The sequence below is a fragment of the Bos javanicus genome, chromosome 29 (genome assembly GCF_032452875.1).
Source record: "Bos javanicus breed banteng chromosome 29, ARS-OSU_banteng_1.0, whole genome shotgun sequence".
NCBI classification, from domain to species: Eukaryota; Metazoa; Chordata; class Mammalia; order Artiodactyla; family Bovidae; genus Bos; species Bos javanicus.
The window spans coordinates 46,660,873-46,678,260 of record NC_083896.1 but is presented as its reverse complement, the minus strand read 5'-3'; the positions used below and the strand labels follow the sequence as shown (position 1 = coordinate 46,678,260).

Here is a 17,388-nt window from a genome sequence, read left to right as displayed (position 1 = left end):
GCTCCCACAGGACAGTCCTCCAAAGCACACTCCCATCCCCGCTTTATCCAGCCCGAAGTCCCCTCTAGATCCTCACTCTGAAGCCCCTGGCGGCTGGACGCCCTTTCCCTGTGGGACCCTGACCTGCACACCTCTCAGCGTTGGGGTCCCCGCTCCCCTCTTGCCGGCTCCACCGACAGCCTTGCTCGCACACCCAAGTCTCACACCTCCATCTGCCGCATTAGGGGACATCCACTCAACAGGCGGGGCCTGAGCACACTGCAGGTGGCCCACCCTCACGGGGCTCAGGTCTGACCAAGCTGTGGTCTGAAGGAGCAGCATGGGCACGCGCGGTGGACGGCACACCTGGCGGTGAGCAACAGCTGTGTTCTTGGAGCCGCAGCCCCGGGGGTGTCACAGCGTGACCGCCGGCTCACACCAGCGTCCGCGCGTCCAGAGAAGGCCCTGAGCTCAGAGTTCCCACCATCAGCTCCTGCTCTGCTTCACCCGGAGCCCCTTCCACGATCCCCATAGAGACCAAAGCCGGGGAAAGGCTAGTGACCTCCGCCCCACTACCTTATACCTTGTAGGTGACAGGTCTGCCACCTGCCCTCCAGCCCTGCCCGCTGCTGACCCGGGCCAGCCAGCCACCCACCCCTGCTCACCACCCCCGCCACCTCTGGGGTCTGTGAGTCACACATCGTGAGAGCCTACTTCCTCTGTGTGGGGGTAACTGAAACTACACCTTCAATCAAAATGACCCCGGGGTTTCCCTCCCCTAAGTGGGGCTCAGATGCTGAGGGAGCCACCCGCCCCCCACAGTCTTAACTCAGTCCATGGGCCGGGCTTCCCCACTGGTCCAGGGCCTCTGGGTGAGCCTGGGCTTCTGAGCTGGACTTGGAGGGACACACAAGGGGGTGGCGAGTGAGGGGCGGAGGGGTCTCACTTGTGGGAGACGATGGTGGGAGGCAGCTGCTTGTGGTCTCCAGCCAGGATGCACTTCCGGGCCTTCAGCAGGGGGATCCAGCAGCTGGCTTCCAGGGCCTGGGCACACTCGTCGATGACCACCATGTCAAAGTGGCTGTCGGGCAGCAGCTTTAGCGGGCCATCCGCAGAGGCGCCTGGTGGAAACCGGAGCCGTGAGCCTTCACAGAGGCGCTGACAGCGGCGGTCACCCCGGAAGAGACCCAACAAGCCACCGGCTCACAGTCTGGCTGCGCGTTAAGGCTTGCACGGTGCGTTTGCCTCTTGGGATGAGGGGCAGCAGGGTGTTCCGGGGCTTGGGGCTCCAGCCCCTGTGTCTAGGTGTGAAGTGGTGAGCCCCAGCCATGGGCCACCCCAACACTTCGCTCACCAAAGTCAATCTCCCTTCTGGGGCTGGGACCCCAAAGAAGGCTGCCTTGATTGTAAATACTACTTCTGTGTCATTTTCTGAATTTGGAACTTAGTTAATTCTCTTTTTAGGTACTTTCCTGGACACACGGAACAATTAACTGCTGGGCGAAAATCACCATGTGCCCAAGGACACAAAACCATCACACCCAGTTCCTCCTTCCTGGACACAGAGCGGTTCAGCGGTCCCAGGACTTGGAGGGCCTCCGTCCAACCATCACCTGCCCATGAGCTAAGGGAGCAGGGCTGCAGGGGCGCCCAGGACAAGGAGCCGCTCAGGAAAATCACTGGACAGACAATGACCACAAGGAGAAGAAACAAACCGGGGAAGGGAAGATGACCTGACCTCCAGCATCCCACACAGTACCATTTACAACGGTCAGTCTCCAACAAAAAGTTACAAGACAGACAAGGAAACGAAGTACGGCCACTCACGGATGAAAAGCGATCAACAGAACCATTCGTGAGGAGGCCCAGATGGCGGACTTGCCAAACACACACTTTAACATCAGCTACTTTAAATGTGTACAAAGAGAAGAAGGAAGCCTCGTCTAACGAGATAAAGGGCTGTCTGAGAATGATGTCCCACCAAGACTATCAATAAAGGGACAGAAATTACCTTTAAAATAAAGCCCCAAACTCATAACATTATAAATCAGTTATATACTCTGGTATAAAATAAAAAGAAAAAAATAAATGATTTAAGCCATTAAAAAAAACCACACTCTGCAGTTGAAAACTATGATAACTGAAATTCACCGGAAGAGCTAAACAGCAGATTTGAACAGGCAGAGCAACCAACGAACTTGAACTCAAGCCAGTGGAATTATTCAGTCAGAGAAACAGAACAAAAAAATAACGAAGGGCAATGCCCAGCACCTCGGAGACCCACAGGACACCATCAAGGGCACCAGCGAGCACATCCCTGGAGCCCGAGAAGGAAAGGAGAGAGAAAGGGGCCAAAAGAGTACTGGAAAAATAATGGAATTTGGAAGCTTCGCGAATCTGATGAAAAAACAGCACACAGACCTAGAGGACTCAACAAACTCCGAGTGGTTACCCAGAGGGAGCCACGGGCAGACTCGTCAGTCAAGCTGCCGGAAGACAGAGAAAGCGGGGCTCCATCACGTACAGCGGATCCTCAGAGACTGACGCCGCCGCCGTCTCATGAGAAACCGCGGAGGCAGAGCGTAGGGGCGGCACGTTCGTACACCTCAGTCAGCCGAGAACTCTGTCTCCAACAGGACGGTCCCTCGAAAACAGAGGAGAGAAAAGGTACGCCCAGGTGAAGAAAGCTGAGACCTGTCCTTCGAGAAACACTAAAGAGAGTCCTTCAGGGTGACATGAAGGATGCTAGAGAGGAACGCAAATTTACAGAAGAAGCAAAAGGCAGCAGTAAAGGCAACGACGCGGGGAAGTATAATAGACGGCGTGACGGTGTTAGTGCAATGCTGTTTTCGTCCTGTCTGATCTGAAAGACAACCGGACAAAGCAAGGATTACAGAGTAAATCAGAAGCTGGGCTCTGCTCCTGAGAGGCTGCAGCAGACAGACCCTCAGGGCCGCCCACCCAATCCCAATCCTGGCCTCCTAGCAGTCACACCCCGCGTAGCCCCTTCCCAGAAGTGTGGGTCAGACCCGGGCCTTGCTTCCAGCCAACAGAATATGGCCAAGGTGATGGGGGGTTCATGTCATGGTGATGTTACCAAAGACTGTAACCCAGCTTGCCAGAACACTCTCTTACTCACTGGCTTTTAAGAATCAAGTGGCCACGTCAGAAAGGCCTAAAGCCGCTGAACGTGGTCTCCAGCTGGACTGGCTGTTTTTATACCAAAGCAGACGTCAGAAGGCTTCCCAGGGGGCTCAGGGGTAAAGGATCCACTGCAGCGCAGAAGAGACAAGAGACAAGAGTTCAATCCCTAGGTTGGGAAGATCCCCTGGAGGAGGGCATGGCAACCCGCTCCAGTATACTTGCCTGGAGAATCCCATGGACAGAGAAGCCTGGCGGGCTACAGTCCATGGGGTCGCAAAGAGTCGGACACAACTGAACGACTAAATAATAATGTTTCAAAAAAGAGAACATACTAGGGATAACGAAGGTCGTTTCAGAATGATAAATTGGTTAATTAATAAAGAGAACATAACATTCAAACCCCTAATAAGAGAGCTACAGAGGACACGGGGTGAACACTGACAGAACTCCAAGAGGAAACAGACGTACGATTACAGCTGATTTCAACACCCCTCTCTCGGCAAGTGACAGGATGAGAAGACAGGAAGTCAGTAAGGATGCTGACAGGAAACTTCAACAAAACCAGGGAACGCTTTCCTTTCAAATGTGTACTGAACACTCACAAAGACCATGTTCTGGACCATGAAACAAATCTCGATGAAATGATCCAAGTTGTACACAGTATATCGTCTGCCCACATGGAATTAAATGAGAAATCAACCACAGGAAGACATCTGGAAAATCCCCAAATATATGGAAAGAGAATGACACAATTCTAAATAACCGTGGGTCAAAAAAGAAAAGGGAAATGAGACGGTATTTCACAATGAATGAAAATGCAAACACGCACGTTAGAAGTTACGGGATGCCATGGAAATAGTGCACGGGGAAACACTCATAACACTAAATGCCTACAGCACAGAGATGACGGTCTCAAATCAATACAAACCAAAGCCCTCCCCTTCCACGTGAAGAAAAGAGAGACTGAAGAGCAAATTAAATCCAGGCGAGCAGACAGAGAGAAATCACATGAACCAGTACGGAGATCAGTGCAACAGAAAACAGGAAAACAACAGAGAGAGCTGCCGACACCAAAAGCTGGTGCTGTGAGATCGCTAAAATTAATATCCCTCTTGCCAGAAGATCAGAGGAAAAAAAATAGGATGCAAGTTACCAATCTCAGAAGTGAAAGAGGTAACATTGTCACAAATGCTACAGATATTTTTTTAAATGATAAGGGGTTATTATGAACAATTTTATGCCTGGGAATTGAAAGACTTAGATTAAACAGACAAACTCCTTGAAAGACACAAGCTCTTTTGAGAAGAGACACCCTGAATATTCTACGACAATTAAGGAAACTGAATTTGCAATTAAAAACCTCCTGAGAAAAAAACTCCAGACCCAGGGGGCTCCACTGGTGCATTCTACCAGATTTTAGACACCTCTATGAAACGCTCTCAGAAAGCGGAGGAAGCGGGCACACTCCCCACCTCCGGGGCGCCGAGGCGGGCGGGGCAGTGGGCGCAGGGCCCCTCACCCGTGCTTGTGGCGAGGACCACATCGGCCGCCGCCAGGCTCTCCAGCATGGCTGCCTCCTCCCTGTCCTTCAGCTCCTTCCTCAGCAGCTTGATTTCATCTCGAAAATTACTCTTCTCTCTCTTATCCTGGGTCTTTCTGTTTTTCGCCTACAAAGAAAAGGAAAGATAGTAATTCTGACTCAACTTTGCTTTTTTTAGCTCCTTTTAATTCACAAAGCACTTTTATTGATCATCAATTGGTGCACTTCCCTAAGGTCCTTCGAAGGTGATAAAAAGTCCAAAGTCTCGGGCCTTGCCTAGTGCTCCAGGGGCTAGGGCTCTGTGTGCCCAGCACAGCAGGCCTGGGTTCGATCCCTGGTGAGGGAGCTAGGGTCCACACGCCACAACTAAAGATCCTGTGCCTCAACGAAGACCCAGCACAGCCAAAGAAATACATTATATATTTTTTAAAGTCTTTCTTGAAAGAGCAACAGATCCACGTAGGTGACGTCCTGACTGGCCTCAGGGCCCTCAAAGCCACTGTCAGCTGTGCAGGGAGAGGCCGGGGGGAGAGCGTGGGGCCCCAGAGAACAGTAAACTCAGCCCAGGGGAGCCGGCCCCGCCCCGCAGTCATCAGCAGTGCTCCCGGGGAAGAAACGGCGCCTGCTGCTGCAGGACTGGGTTTCGGTGGTCTACACAGAGGGAGGCAGAGCTCCTCTCAGTTTTCCACACTCGTCAGGAGAGGAAAATATTTGCTTCAGCCCCTAAATGTTCACCTAGACCTTGACTTACTTCCACACTCAAAAGACACATAACCCCTTCCTTATTTGTGGTTTCTACTTGGAAAGGATTTCGGGAGGAGTGACAAGAGGGACGCCTACCTTACAGAGAAGAGAACCTAAAAGCACAGATTTAAAAAGGACCGAGAGGGCCTTCCGCGGCTGTCCAGTGGGTAAGACTGTGCTCGCTCCCAGTGCAGGGGGCACGGGTTTGATCCCTGGTTGGGGAACTAAGATCCCACATGACCTGCAGCTCAGCCAAAAAATTAAAAAATAATCAGGAACAAGAAAATGAAGCCATCCACATGCGTGGTGGCATGGATCACATCAGTGCTGTCCTCCAGCGTCTTTAACCCTGAGTGACCCTGCGAGTGCCCTGTCTGCCCCCGGAGTCCCCACTACCCTGTGGGCCTCGGAGAAGGCCGAGTCTCCACGCCAGCCCTGTGAGGCCTGGACACAAGGCGGTGGGCTGGCGGTGAGCAAACACAGGGCGGACGTGCGACCGAGGGGATCGGGGCGTGGGGGACGCGTAAACTAGAGAGCCAAAGAGCTGGAAAGTTCTAGAAACTCCACTTCCCACTGACCTATCAGCTACCAAGTTCTTTCTCACAAGGATTACATTCCACTTTTTTGCTTTTTCTTTCTGGCTAAGCTGGGTCTTCGTTGCTGTGCGTGGGCTTTTCATCGTGGTGGCTTCTCCTGCTGGGGAGCTCAAGAGCTCAGCTCCGGGCTCGAGCACACAGGGCCAACAGCTGCGGTGCACATGGGCTTGTCGCTCCGCAGCACGTGGGGTCTTCCCGGATCCCTGCTCTGGCAGGTGAGTTCCTAACCACCACACCAGCCGGGAAGCCCCTACAGTGTGTTTTATATTAATGGACTGAAAAATTAGGGAGGATGCATATTTTCTGAGTTTTACTTTGGGCTTGCTTTTTTTTTTTCCTTGCCATTATTATCCAGCCAACATGCCAGACACAAGGAGCCCTTAAGAGCAATGTTTCCTGCACAACAACTGCTCGCCTCTTCATGAAACCACCCTGAAGACAGTGGGTCCCCATTTGGTGCTGAGCACAGGCCTGCAGCAGATACGGGCAGGCCCAATGTTTCAGGCTGGTCTGTGACTCAGCGAAGGCCAGAGAAACCCAGGAGGATGCCACTCACTCCTGGCAAAGACCGCAGATCAGAGAGCCACACGAGGAGCAGACACAGCCGAGAGCTACTCACCCAGGCCTGGTCGATGTCCCTCCTGATGTCGGCCACGATCCGGGCGCTGTCGCTGCGCGCTAAGACCGCGTCCAGCGAGTGCTGCTGGATGGAGTCCAGGAGGCGGGCTGGGTGGCCGAGGCGGAGAATCCTCTGCTTCCACTGGGCCAGCCGCTCCACCAAGTTGTCCACAGCGACATTAGAGGGTGCGCAGCACAGAACCTGGGGGGCAAAGCTCGAGCTCGGCTTGGGGGTTTCTTTCTAAATGAAATCACCTAAGTTTACATTACAACAAGTGGGAAGTCCTAAGGTTAAAGAGAGAAGGGTGGAGCGTGTACAGCTGGTGACGTTACGGGGCAAACATCCGGCTGTGAGGACTGGTGCAGATGACCTGACGGACACGCCACCACACACGGACACGACATCTGGGTTCTAGACCTGAGGTCGAAAGAACCTACGGGGCTACCGAAGACCAGAGAGGCTGACCGGCAACCAGAAGGAAAGGCCTCAAAGTGTCCTGGGATGGTCAGTCAGGGCCAGGACACCCGTCTCTCTGAGGACTGAAGGAGCAAACGCTGCAAAGGCTTAGACGGGTGCCTGGTTCATAAGAAGGACCCAGGGAACATCGACCTACAGATCTTGACTGTTACTGCTCCAGTTCTTATCCTTATCCAATATTTATGACCCAGCAAGGTAGCAAGCACTTCACATGCTCAGAATCCATGATAACTTGTGTTGAGGGTAAAAGAGCCTCTCTCAACCGTTAACAACCTAAGTGCATGGTAACACACACCATTGCATCCCACATCTCAGGAACTGGGAACCTGCCATCTGCACAACTAACGGGACTCTTGAATTAACCAAAAAAGGTCTGTCTCCCATGACTGGCCGCAGGGCCTTCTCCTGAAGGGCACAGACGGGCCAGGTCACCTGCATGCCCAGCAGGGGCCTGAGCACACAGCACGGGTGCTGAGCGGGTGGCTCCTGGACTGTGGCCTGGCGGACAGTGCCCCAGGCCTCCCCAGTCCAGACCCACAGCCCCGAGGACAAGCCCACACCCCCAGCACTGTCAGACACCAACAGGGGCGCAGCCTAGCAGTCAGTCAGTAAACGCCTGGGAACGTTCCTACCCGAGTCCTGGAACCTGGCTGGGGCCCTTCAGGGGCCTGCAAGCACAGCAGACCCGAGTGACAGGTGTCTGTGGGGACGCGGTGCCCACGCCCACCTTTGAGCCCCGTTTCACAGCTTGAAGGATGATCTCCACCACGGTGGTGGTCTTCCCAGTGCCCGGGGGCCCGTGGATGATGGCGAGTTCCTTCTGGGACAACGCAAACAGGACCGCTTCCTGCTGGGAGGCGTCCAGGGCGGGGTTGCAGAAGGTCAGCGGGGCTGCGGGACAAGCGACAGTGAGGCTCCGGCCCCCCGTGACCCAGTGCCGTTCCCTCAACCCCACCCTGATGGAAATACAGGATGTCGTGTGACAGGGAGACAGCTGGCCCTCCCCTGGGTCAGCAGGCAACACAAAGTCAACCTGCGTGGTTTTCAGAAGTCTTCCCCTGGACAGGAATCCGCAGGCCTGTGTGCAGGCTCCTGGGGGACCGTCCCCGGCCGCCCGCCGCTGCTCCGGCGCGCACAGCCTGCAGTGTTCACCACCTGTCCCTTTACTGACAAAGGCGGCCAACTCACGCTCCAGAAAAACAGATTCCTGGGAAGTAAATGTCTCTTAGAACATATCTGTTCCCACCCTAGTGCTCCTTTTTACGCGCCCATAAAACAAAAGCAAACAATGAAAAAGAATCACTAGCAGATCCAGGATGGTATTTCTAATCTGAATCTTCCATAAGCGAGACCGACAATCTGCTTCGTAAGCTCTGTGCTCAGAGCCAGTGCCGCTGTGTCCAGCCCCGAGTCCACAGCCTCCAGCCCACACTGCCCACTGCGGAGATGACGGTGCTGGCTGACCGCGCGGGCACAGGGGGCTGATGGGCAAGCCTGAAACACTTGCAGGCAGCATGGGAACCTGGCAGCCAGAGCTCCTGCATGCGTCCTGGCCCACCACGCCGCGCCCCTGCTCCCCTGGACGCCGGGTACAACCAGGGCAGGCGTGCAGCTGTAAACACAGCAAGGACAGTGCTCACTGCCTTCCCAGCTCAGAGCAGCCTCTCACTACCTGGCCGGCAGAAATAAAATCTTCTTTGAGAAAACTGACAGGCTCTAATTGTGTATGTATGGCTCTTGTTGTTTGCTTGCTAAGTCGTGTCCCACTCTTTTACGACCCCATGGACTGTAGCCCTCCATGCTCTTCTGTCCATGGAATTCTCCAGGCAACAATACTGGAGTGGGTTGCCATTCCCTTCTCCAGGGGACCTTCCCAACCCAGGGATCGAACCCAGATCTCCTGCACTGGCAGGCAGATTCTTCACCACTGAGCCACCAGGGAAGCCCAGAAACAAAATCTCATTTAAATGTGCTTTCAGAATTTGAGAAAGTATTGGGCTGGCCAAAAAGTTCATAAGATGTTACAGAAAAACCTGAACAACTTTTTTGGCCAACCTCATAGGAAGCAGCCCTGAGCTTACAGACAACACCGCCAGGGTATCAGCCCAAGTGTGACAGGAGGAGGGCGTGGGGTGGCCCTTGCATTAGAACCCCTGAAGAGATGTTGCATAAACCGCAAGTCCAACATCTGGAGAACTGTTCAGTGAAGGCCAGCTGCTCGACGAGGTAACAAACCCCTCTCAAAATGAGGTTTTCCCAGACACTGAAGGGGATGAGAGAGTGCACAGACCAGCGTGAGAACAGTGGGTGTTGGGGGGGGGGGTGTGTGTGTGTGTGTGTGTAAGTGAAAGAAACACCCTATCTACATGGATGTGGAAAAACAGCTATCTGAATACACACGCCCGTCAGTGAGGCTACTCTACGTGACACGTGTTTTGGTGATTTCCCCCCTCTTGCTTATACGCTACTTTATTTCCAAATGTTCTGTGACTAACACATGTCACACTTACAATCAGATATAAGCTGTCCTCAATTTGAAAGACACAGAAAAAATAATCAGATGTATTGAGGACTGAGATTCTTCAAACCATAAAAAACTGCTATCAGGCATAAAGCACTGGTTGGCCAAAAGGTTTGTTCACACCCTACAGGCGTGGTGGGAACTAGTGCCGTCGCTGCCGCCTCAGGAGCAGAGGTGCCCGGGTGGCAGCCGGCATCCAGGGGAGCAGGCACATGCAGGCGCTCTGGCTCAGAGGCTCCGATGCAAGCGTGTTTCAGTCCAGTCTGTCGGGGTAGCACCCTGCGCCCATGGCGTCAGCGTGGCATCTCTGTAGTGGACGCCTCGGTAGAGACTGTGGATGTTACGTTTTCCATAACACCGTATGTTGCTGTCGCTGTCGTTCGCTTGCTAAGTTGTGTCCGACTCCTTACAACACCATGGACTGCAGCACACCAGGCCCCTCTGTGCTCCACGATCTCCTGAGTTTCCTCAAACTCATGTCCATTGAGTCGATGATGCCATCCAACCATCCTATCCTCTGTTGCCCCGTTCTCATTTTGCCCTCAATTTTTCCAAGCATCACGGTCTTTTCCAATGAGTCGGGCCTTTGTATCAGGTGGCCAAAGTACTGGAGCTTCAGCCTCAGCATCAGCGCTTCCAGTGAATATTCACGGCTGACTTCCTTTAGGACTGACTGGTTGACCTCCTTGCAGTCCAGGGGCTCTCAGGGGTCTCCTCCACACCACAGCTTGAAAGCATCAGCTCTTTGACACTCAGTCTTCTTTGTGGTCCAGCTCTCACATCCACATGTGACTACTGGAAAACCACAGGTTTGACTAGATGGACCCTTGTTGGCAGCGTGATGTCTCTGCTTTATAAAACACTGTCTAGGTGTGACATAGCTTTTCGTCCAAGGAGCAAGAGTCTTTTAAAATTTTGTGGCTGCAGTCACCATCTGCAGTGATTTTGGAGCCCCCCCCCAAAAAAGTCTGTCACTGTTTCCATTGTTTCCCCATCTATTTGCCATGAAGTGATGGGACTGGATGACATGATCTTCATTTTTTGAATGCTCAATTTTAAACCAGCTTTTTCACTCTCCTCTTTCACCTTCATCAAGAAGTACTATAGTTCCTCTTTACTTTTTTGCCGTTAAAGTGGTATCATCTGCATATCTGAGGTTCTTGATATTTCTCCAAGCAGTCTTGATTTTAGCTTGTGATTCACCTAGTCCAGCATTTCGCATGATGTACTGTGCATATAAGTCAAATAAGCAAGGTGACAATATACAGCCTTGATGTACTCCTTTTCCAAATTTGAACCAGTCCATTGCTCTATGTCCAGTTCTAACTATGGCTTCTTGTCCTGCATACAGGTTTCTCAGGGGGCAGGTAAGGTAGTCTGGTATTCCCATCTCTTTAAGAGTGCGAATTTTTATTACACAGCTTGTTGTGATCCACATAGCCAAAGGCTTTAGCATAGTCAATGAGTAACACCTTATGGAAAAACCCAAACGAATCTTTGGGCCAACCCAATATGATCAGCCATCCTCTGTTCTCTTCAGGTTGCTGACACAGAAGAAATATCCTCCCCCTTCAAAATGAAATACTCAGATACATTAGAAACAGCATTATTTAAAAAAACAACAGAATGAGCCACTTCTTTGACACTGTGTGCAGGCAACTGACTTGTTCAAGAAAGTGACACAAAGAAATTTATAAAAAGACACTAAATTAGACTTCTCCCTGTGCATTTGCAAACTCTTGTTAAAATCGCCCAAGATCGCACTGGTCACGGTCACACCGGTCACGACAGTACCCATAGTGACTTCAATCAGGAAAGGAAAATCAAGAGCTCTTACGCATCTCGCTGGGAGGACTGGGGTCCGATGCGCCGAAGAGGACCTCTATGAGTGAGGACGCAGGGCCAGCGTGATGCTTCTTTAGGGAAATCAGAGCTCTGCCAAGGGACAGGGAAAATGAGGAGCTTAGAGACAAACAGGACTAACACGGCGCCTGGGGCCCCCGCAACACCGCCGCCACTGCCCACCATCTCCCGCAGTGCTGTGTGCTCAGCTGCTCAGTCATGTCCAGCTCATTATGACCACATGGACTGGAGCCCACCAGGCTCCTCTGTCCATGGAGATTCATTCTCCAGGCAAAAATACTGGAGTGAGTTGCCATTTCCTCCTCCAGGGGATCTTCCCAACTCAGGGATCGAACCCAGGCCTCCTACACTGCAGGCAGATTCTTTACCGTCTGAGCCACCAGGGAAGCCCGCCATCTCCCTCAAGGGGCATGCAACCAACCCCAGACCCCAGGTGCTTGCCATCTTCTCCAGCAGGAATGAGATATGTTTAGGGAAAATGTTACGTGTGATTTCCGGAGAAGGCAATGGCAACCCACTCTAGTATTCCTGCCTGGAGAATCCCAGGGGCGGGGGAGCCTGGTGGGCTGCCGTCTATGGGGTCGCACAGTCAGACACGACTGAAGCGACTTAGCAGCAGCAGCAGTACGTGTGATTTCCAGTTACGTACGCTTACTTTTTCAGTCGCTTGTAAGTCACGTCGTTGGCAAGCTTCAACAATCTGTAGGAATGCTCTTGGTCCAAACTCAGCTGGGAATCGTGGGACTCATCAAAGGCCACGGTGACTGCTTTCTGGGTGATGCGGGTCAGGATCCCAGTGGCCAGCTGACCGCTTTCGTCATACAGACCCACGATGTCACCTGCAGGAGCAAAGACCAGTTACGTAAACGCTGAACAAAGTTAAACAAGAATTACTTCATTCAACAAACGCCAGCACATTTCAACTACTGTAACTGTTACTTTCATTAGAAATGAAGTTGGTAGCAGCAAAAAAAAAATACTTCTAACTCACATTACATAATTAAATTCACTTGCACGAAATGAACTGTTTAACACAAACATGACAGTCAGTAAAATATTTAAAGTCTTCCTCTGCGCCTGGCACTGTTCTGGGTGCTGGTCTGTATCAGGAATAAATCACAGTCCCTGCCCTCACTTTGGGAGGAGGGAAGCAAACAGAACCACCTGGCGGGGTCGGCGCCAAGGGCTTCAGTGAGAAGACGGGCAGAGTGAGCACGGGGTCACTGCAGGGCATGTGGGACGGGCCGCTCTGCGGGGAGACAGGTAAGCAGGGCAGGCCCCGAGCAGAGTGGCCACAGGAGCTCACCTGGGGGAGAGCACTCCAGGTGGAAAGGGAACACTGTTGAAGGAGGGAAGGGGGTGCTGTCCACTCAGCTGGGCCTCCCGCCCCTCTGACAGCTCTGGTGACTCAGCCTCCACCAGGCGAGTCTGAGGGGCACGGGGCACTCGACCCATACTCAAGTGAATCAGGGCTTCACATGCCCCTCGGGGATAAGCCTGGGGCCAATCGGAGCCTGAGACTTTTGCCCAGGCAAGCTGGAAGGAGGCCCTCACCCTTCCCCGCTAGACCAGAAACCAGAGAAGACGGACAGGCTGCAGATGCCACCCCATGGGGCCTGAGAAGGAGCCAACCCAGAAGAGGGTGAAGCCAAGACACAGAGAGGAGCTGGGCCCAGGCGACCCCTCTGAGCCCAGGGCCACCTTCCAGTGACCACAGCCCACGCGCCCCTTCCTGCCCAAGCCCGCCAGGCTCAGCACTCTGTCCCGTGAACACCAACAGTTCTGCCCAAACCAGAGTCCACGTGGAGATTCAGCCAGAGCCCCCACGTACTCACACCCCCTTTATCCTGAGTCAGAGTCCACACCACACATCAACCAGGCACCAGGCGTGATTTCAGTCCAGACCTTTTTCCTTCTAGGAAACGGGTTTCATCTGTACCTTGAATCTGTCCTGTCTCCCTCCCCACTTCTAAAGACAGAGGAGGTGGCAGCAGTCCCCTGCCTGGGCGCAAGGTCTGGTTCTGTGCATGGGGTAGGGGAGTCTCCGTGGGCTGAGTGCTGGGGCTCCAACCCCACTGCGCCTTCCCCACCAGCCGCCCTGGTGGGCCCCACATTGCAGAGTTCACATCTCTAAGCTACAGAGCCTTAAAACTGCTCCGCAGAAGATGGAAACCTAACATCCAACCTGACCTATGTCTGATCGGGAGCTGTAGCAACACATCAGATTTCAGATCTGTGCTTTTCCACCTAAAGGACCACCCTCCTCCAACTTTCTGTGTATCAGTTACTCATCAACCTCGAAGGTCCTGCCCTCCACAGCACTTCTTAACTGAACATAATACATTTTCCCTTTGGTTTGCAGAGTTTACAAATGCCCAGCAGGGACATTCGGTCCTGCCCACTTAATCCTGATGGTAAGGCCAAAAGCTCAACTGTCTTTAGAGGACAGATGACTGACTCCTGGCCCCTCAGCAACACACTGTGTAAGATCTGACTCCGACCATCAGCTTCCCCTCCTCCCATCTGTCTCCAAATGCAGCCAGGATTCCAACAAGCGGGGGGCAAGAGGCCAGAAAGTCAAAATATGAAACCAACAAACCCTGTCATCACCAAATCAGGGCTGAGAGACTTTTCCAGAGAAAGTGCAGTGCTTGGCAGTGCTGCCGTCTCCGTTTCCAGGTCTGATTGAAAACGAGAGTCCCAGGTGTGAGGTTAAGAAGCTTCTTCAAACTGCCCCTTCTTTCCAACACAGCTGCCACAAGTTTAGCCAAAGTATCCTTAGTACAAGGAAGGTCTGGGACTACACAGCTATGCACAACGAGCCGTCTGGGCCAGGGCTACGGGGAGGGGAGGCGGCGGGAGGTTCAGGAGGGAGGGGACGTAGTCTACCTACGGCTGATCCATGCTGATGCGTGGCAGAAAGCAACACAGCATTAGAAAGTGATTATCCTCCAATTAAAAATAAAATTTAAACAAAGAAATACATATACTGTGATATTATGGGAAAAAAAAACAAGAAGCGAGAGTCACGTGTAACCTTACATCTTCTCACGGCTACGTTTGTGTGCTGTTGTGTGTGTGTACTCAGTCATGTCCAACTATTTGTGACACCATGGACCGTAGCCTGCCAGGCTCCTCTGTTCATGGGATTTCTCAGAAAAGAATACTAGAGTGGGCTGCCATTTTCTTCTCAGGGAATCTTCCCAACCTAGGGATCGAACCCATGCCTCCTGCATTGGCAGGCTGGTTCTTTACCACGGAGTCACCTGGGAAGCCACATTAACAACCAAAAAGAAACAGGCAATTTTAACAGTAGCTTACTTAATCCGATATGTGAAAAATATTTTCATTTCCAAACACGATTGGTAGTCATAGAAATCACTCTCTTTTTTTTACAGCACTAAATCTTCAAAATCTCTTGTGCATTTTACATGGGCAGGAATCACCAGCCATATTTCAGCTGTTCAGCTGGTGTCTGCTGGTCTGGACAGTGCCGATCTAAACCACCAGAAAGCCTCATAACTGCTGGAGAGTTCTCCACTGCAATGCTTTATTCCCTAGCTGGTCCTATGTGACTAGATCTTTACAACCCACATCTGAAGACTGCAATATTCAACACACACCCTTGTCAACAAGGTACACACCGGAAGTAAAGCTGTTACTAGGAAGCACAGCTGCAGACACGCATCTCCTGGGCTCGAGGGTAATGAGCAGCCGTCCGTACAGCCCGGTCCGCTGGCTGGATACCTGCAGCTTCAGCAAACAGACGCCTCGGCTCTGGAGTTCCTTCAGAGAGACATTTTCCTGCCAGGATCTGGGAAACACCCAATGTTGAGACTTCAGTATTTGTATTTTACCAGTTTTTACTTCCAAACGTGCAGGAGGAACAGAGGAAGTCTATGCACTGCTGCTGCTGTGTCACTTCAGTCGTGTCTGACTCTGTGCGACCCCACAGACGGCAGCCCACCAGGCTCCCCCATCCATGGGATTCTCCAGGCAAGAACACTGGAGTGGGTTGCCATTTCCTTCTCCAATGCAGGAAAGTGAAAAGTGAAAGTGAAGTCGTTCAGTCGTGTCTGACTCTTAGCGACCCCATGGACTGCAGCCCACCAGGCTCCTCCATCCATGGGATTTTCCAGGCAAGAGTACTGGAGTGGGATGCCATTGCCTTCTCCCAAGTCTATGCACAGAAAACTCCAAACCTGCCTCCTCTCAAACCTGTTCCTCCTACAGCCGCCCATGCCCTCCTCGTGGTGCCCCCACTCACCTTTGCCTTCTCTCCTGGGCCCTGTGAGTCACTGTCCCACCAGGCACCCCCATTTGTACCCAGAATCCACTCCTGCACCCTCACTGCCGAGGGCCATCCTCTGCCCAAGAATATAAAATAAGAGGGACTCCTCTGGCCATTCAGCAGTGAAGACTGTGCTTCCAATTCAGGAGGTAGAGGTTCAACCCCCAGTTGGGGAATTAAGATCCCACGTGCAGCTTGTCACACTCACACACACACACACACACACACACACACATAAAACTATAATACAAGCTTCTTCCCCAGGTCCTTTTCAATCGGACCCCTGTGCATCTTTCCACGGGTGCTTACTCTGTACTCCGGTCAGTGCTGAGCCCTTGACTTTTAGATCACTGCATCCCCACCTCACTGGTTTGCTGTAAGGATGATCTCATTTTACAGACAAGATGACTAAGGCTGCAAAGTCACCCAGCCATAAATGATGGAGCCCGGATTCCACTGAGGACAACAGGAGTCCCCACACTCAATCATCATAATCAAAAACTTCTAAATCAAATCCTCTCCACTTAGGCAGCACAGTAGTTGAGTACAAACATCAGCCCGCGTGACCTCAAATCCTGGCTCACCCTGTGTTACCTGGGGCAAGCGACTTAACTTCTCCATTCCAGCCTCCTTAGACCCAAGATGAGAATCGGTTACCGTAGTAACCAATTTCCCAGAGTTGATGCGGGGTTTACAGCGACTGATGCCTGTGGAGTGCTTTTACACGCCTCAATAAATGTCAGCTCTCAGTTTCAGCCTTAGGGGTAAAAGCCCGACGTTTTCAGGGCTCCAGTCCTGGCTGCAGGGGTGCGCTGCTTTCCCACATCTCCTCCAGGAAACTCCTCCCCACAAACTCTTTAACCCCTATTCTTCTGTAAGCTGTGCTCAGGCACCACCGCCTCCAGGAAGCCATCCGCCGCTAAGGCTCCGCAGAGTCGGCGGTCCTTCCCTCACCCCCTCCACTGCATTCGGCCTGCACACACAGCTCAGCACCTGTCAGGCTGGAAGCGGGCCGTTCGCGCCCCCGCCGGCCCCTTCTGCTCACACCGGTCGCCCGGGGCCCATTATCAACCACTCCGTCCCATTCGAGGCCCGGCACGGAACAGGCGCAAGCACTGACGGGGGGAAGAGGAGGGAAGAGGGCGGAGAACACGATGGGGATGGAAGTGGGGAGACAGGCTGGGCCCCCGCGGCAAAGTTCAGAAGGGCACTTCAGGGGGAGAAGACCCTTCCAAGGGGGTCCCCAAAACGGAACGGGCGCCCCGGAGAGTGAAGAGGCTTCCATCCCTGGAGGCGGCCAAGCCCCCTTCACAGTCAGGAGGGCAAATCCCGGCCCTAAGCTTGTCAGGCCGAGCCCCCGGAGGCTTCATGTGTGGGGTCTCAGCTGGGAGAGGAGGGGGCACTGGGGGAGACGCCGGGCCGACCCCGAGAGGCCCGGGCCGGCGGCCGTACCTGCGCTCCTCGACCTCCGCGTCTCTCTCGAGCTCCAGCAGTTCCAACTGCTTGGTCACGAAGCTCTCCACAGGTGTCGAGGCCATGGCCGCAGTCCGGCCCGGGCCCAGAGCCGCGGAGGTCCGGCTGCCGCGCGCGGCGCTGCTCCCGGCCGGACCCGGT

At 53.1% G+C, this 17,388-nt stretch overlaps 1 protein-coding gene and 1 long non-coding RNA gene across 3 annotated transcripts in view; one reads left to right on the top strand and one right to left on the bottom strand.

Moving 5' to 3' along the window:
* The window catches only part of LOC133241572 (uncharacterized), a 17,260-nt gene extending 10,637 nt beyond the window's left edge, over positions 1-6,623 (top strand). Inside the window, exons 2-3 of the long non-coding RNA XR_009734633.1 lie at positions 1,444-5,574; positions 6,054-6,623. This is a non-coding gene — a long non-coding RNA (uncharacterized LOC133241572). The remainder of the gene's footprint in view (positions 1-1,443; positions 5,575-6,053) is intronic.
* Positions 1-17,388, bottom strand: part of IGHMBP2 (immunoglobulin mu DNA binding protein 2) — a 24,529-nt gene extending 7,141 nt beyond the window's left edge. For both annotated transcript variants that reach the window (XR_009734632.1, XM_061407269.1), the window contains exons 1-8: positions 17,227-17,388; positions 15,128-15,297; positions 12,139-12,322; positions 11,458-11,555; positions 7,827-7,990; positions 6,623-6,823; positions 4,643-4,790; positions 926-1,100 (exon numbers count right to left, since the gene is read on the bottom strand). Coding sequence is in view for 1 of the 2 variants with exons in the window: in XM_061407269.1 (XP_061263253.1) it covers positions 926-1,100; positions 4,643-4,790; positions 6,623-6,823; positions 7,827-7,990; positions 11,458-11,555; positions 12,139-12,322; positions 15,128-15,297; positions 17,227-17,312 (1,226 nt within the window). In the remaining variant the exon portion in view is untranslated. The remainder of the gene's footprint in view (positions 1-925; positions 1,101-4,642; positions 4,791-6,622; positions 6,824-7,826; positions 7,991-11,457; positions 11,556-12,138; positions 12,323-15,127; positions 15,298-17,226) is intronic.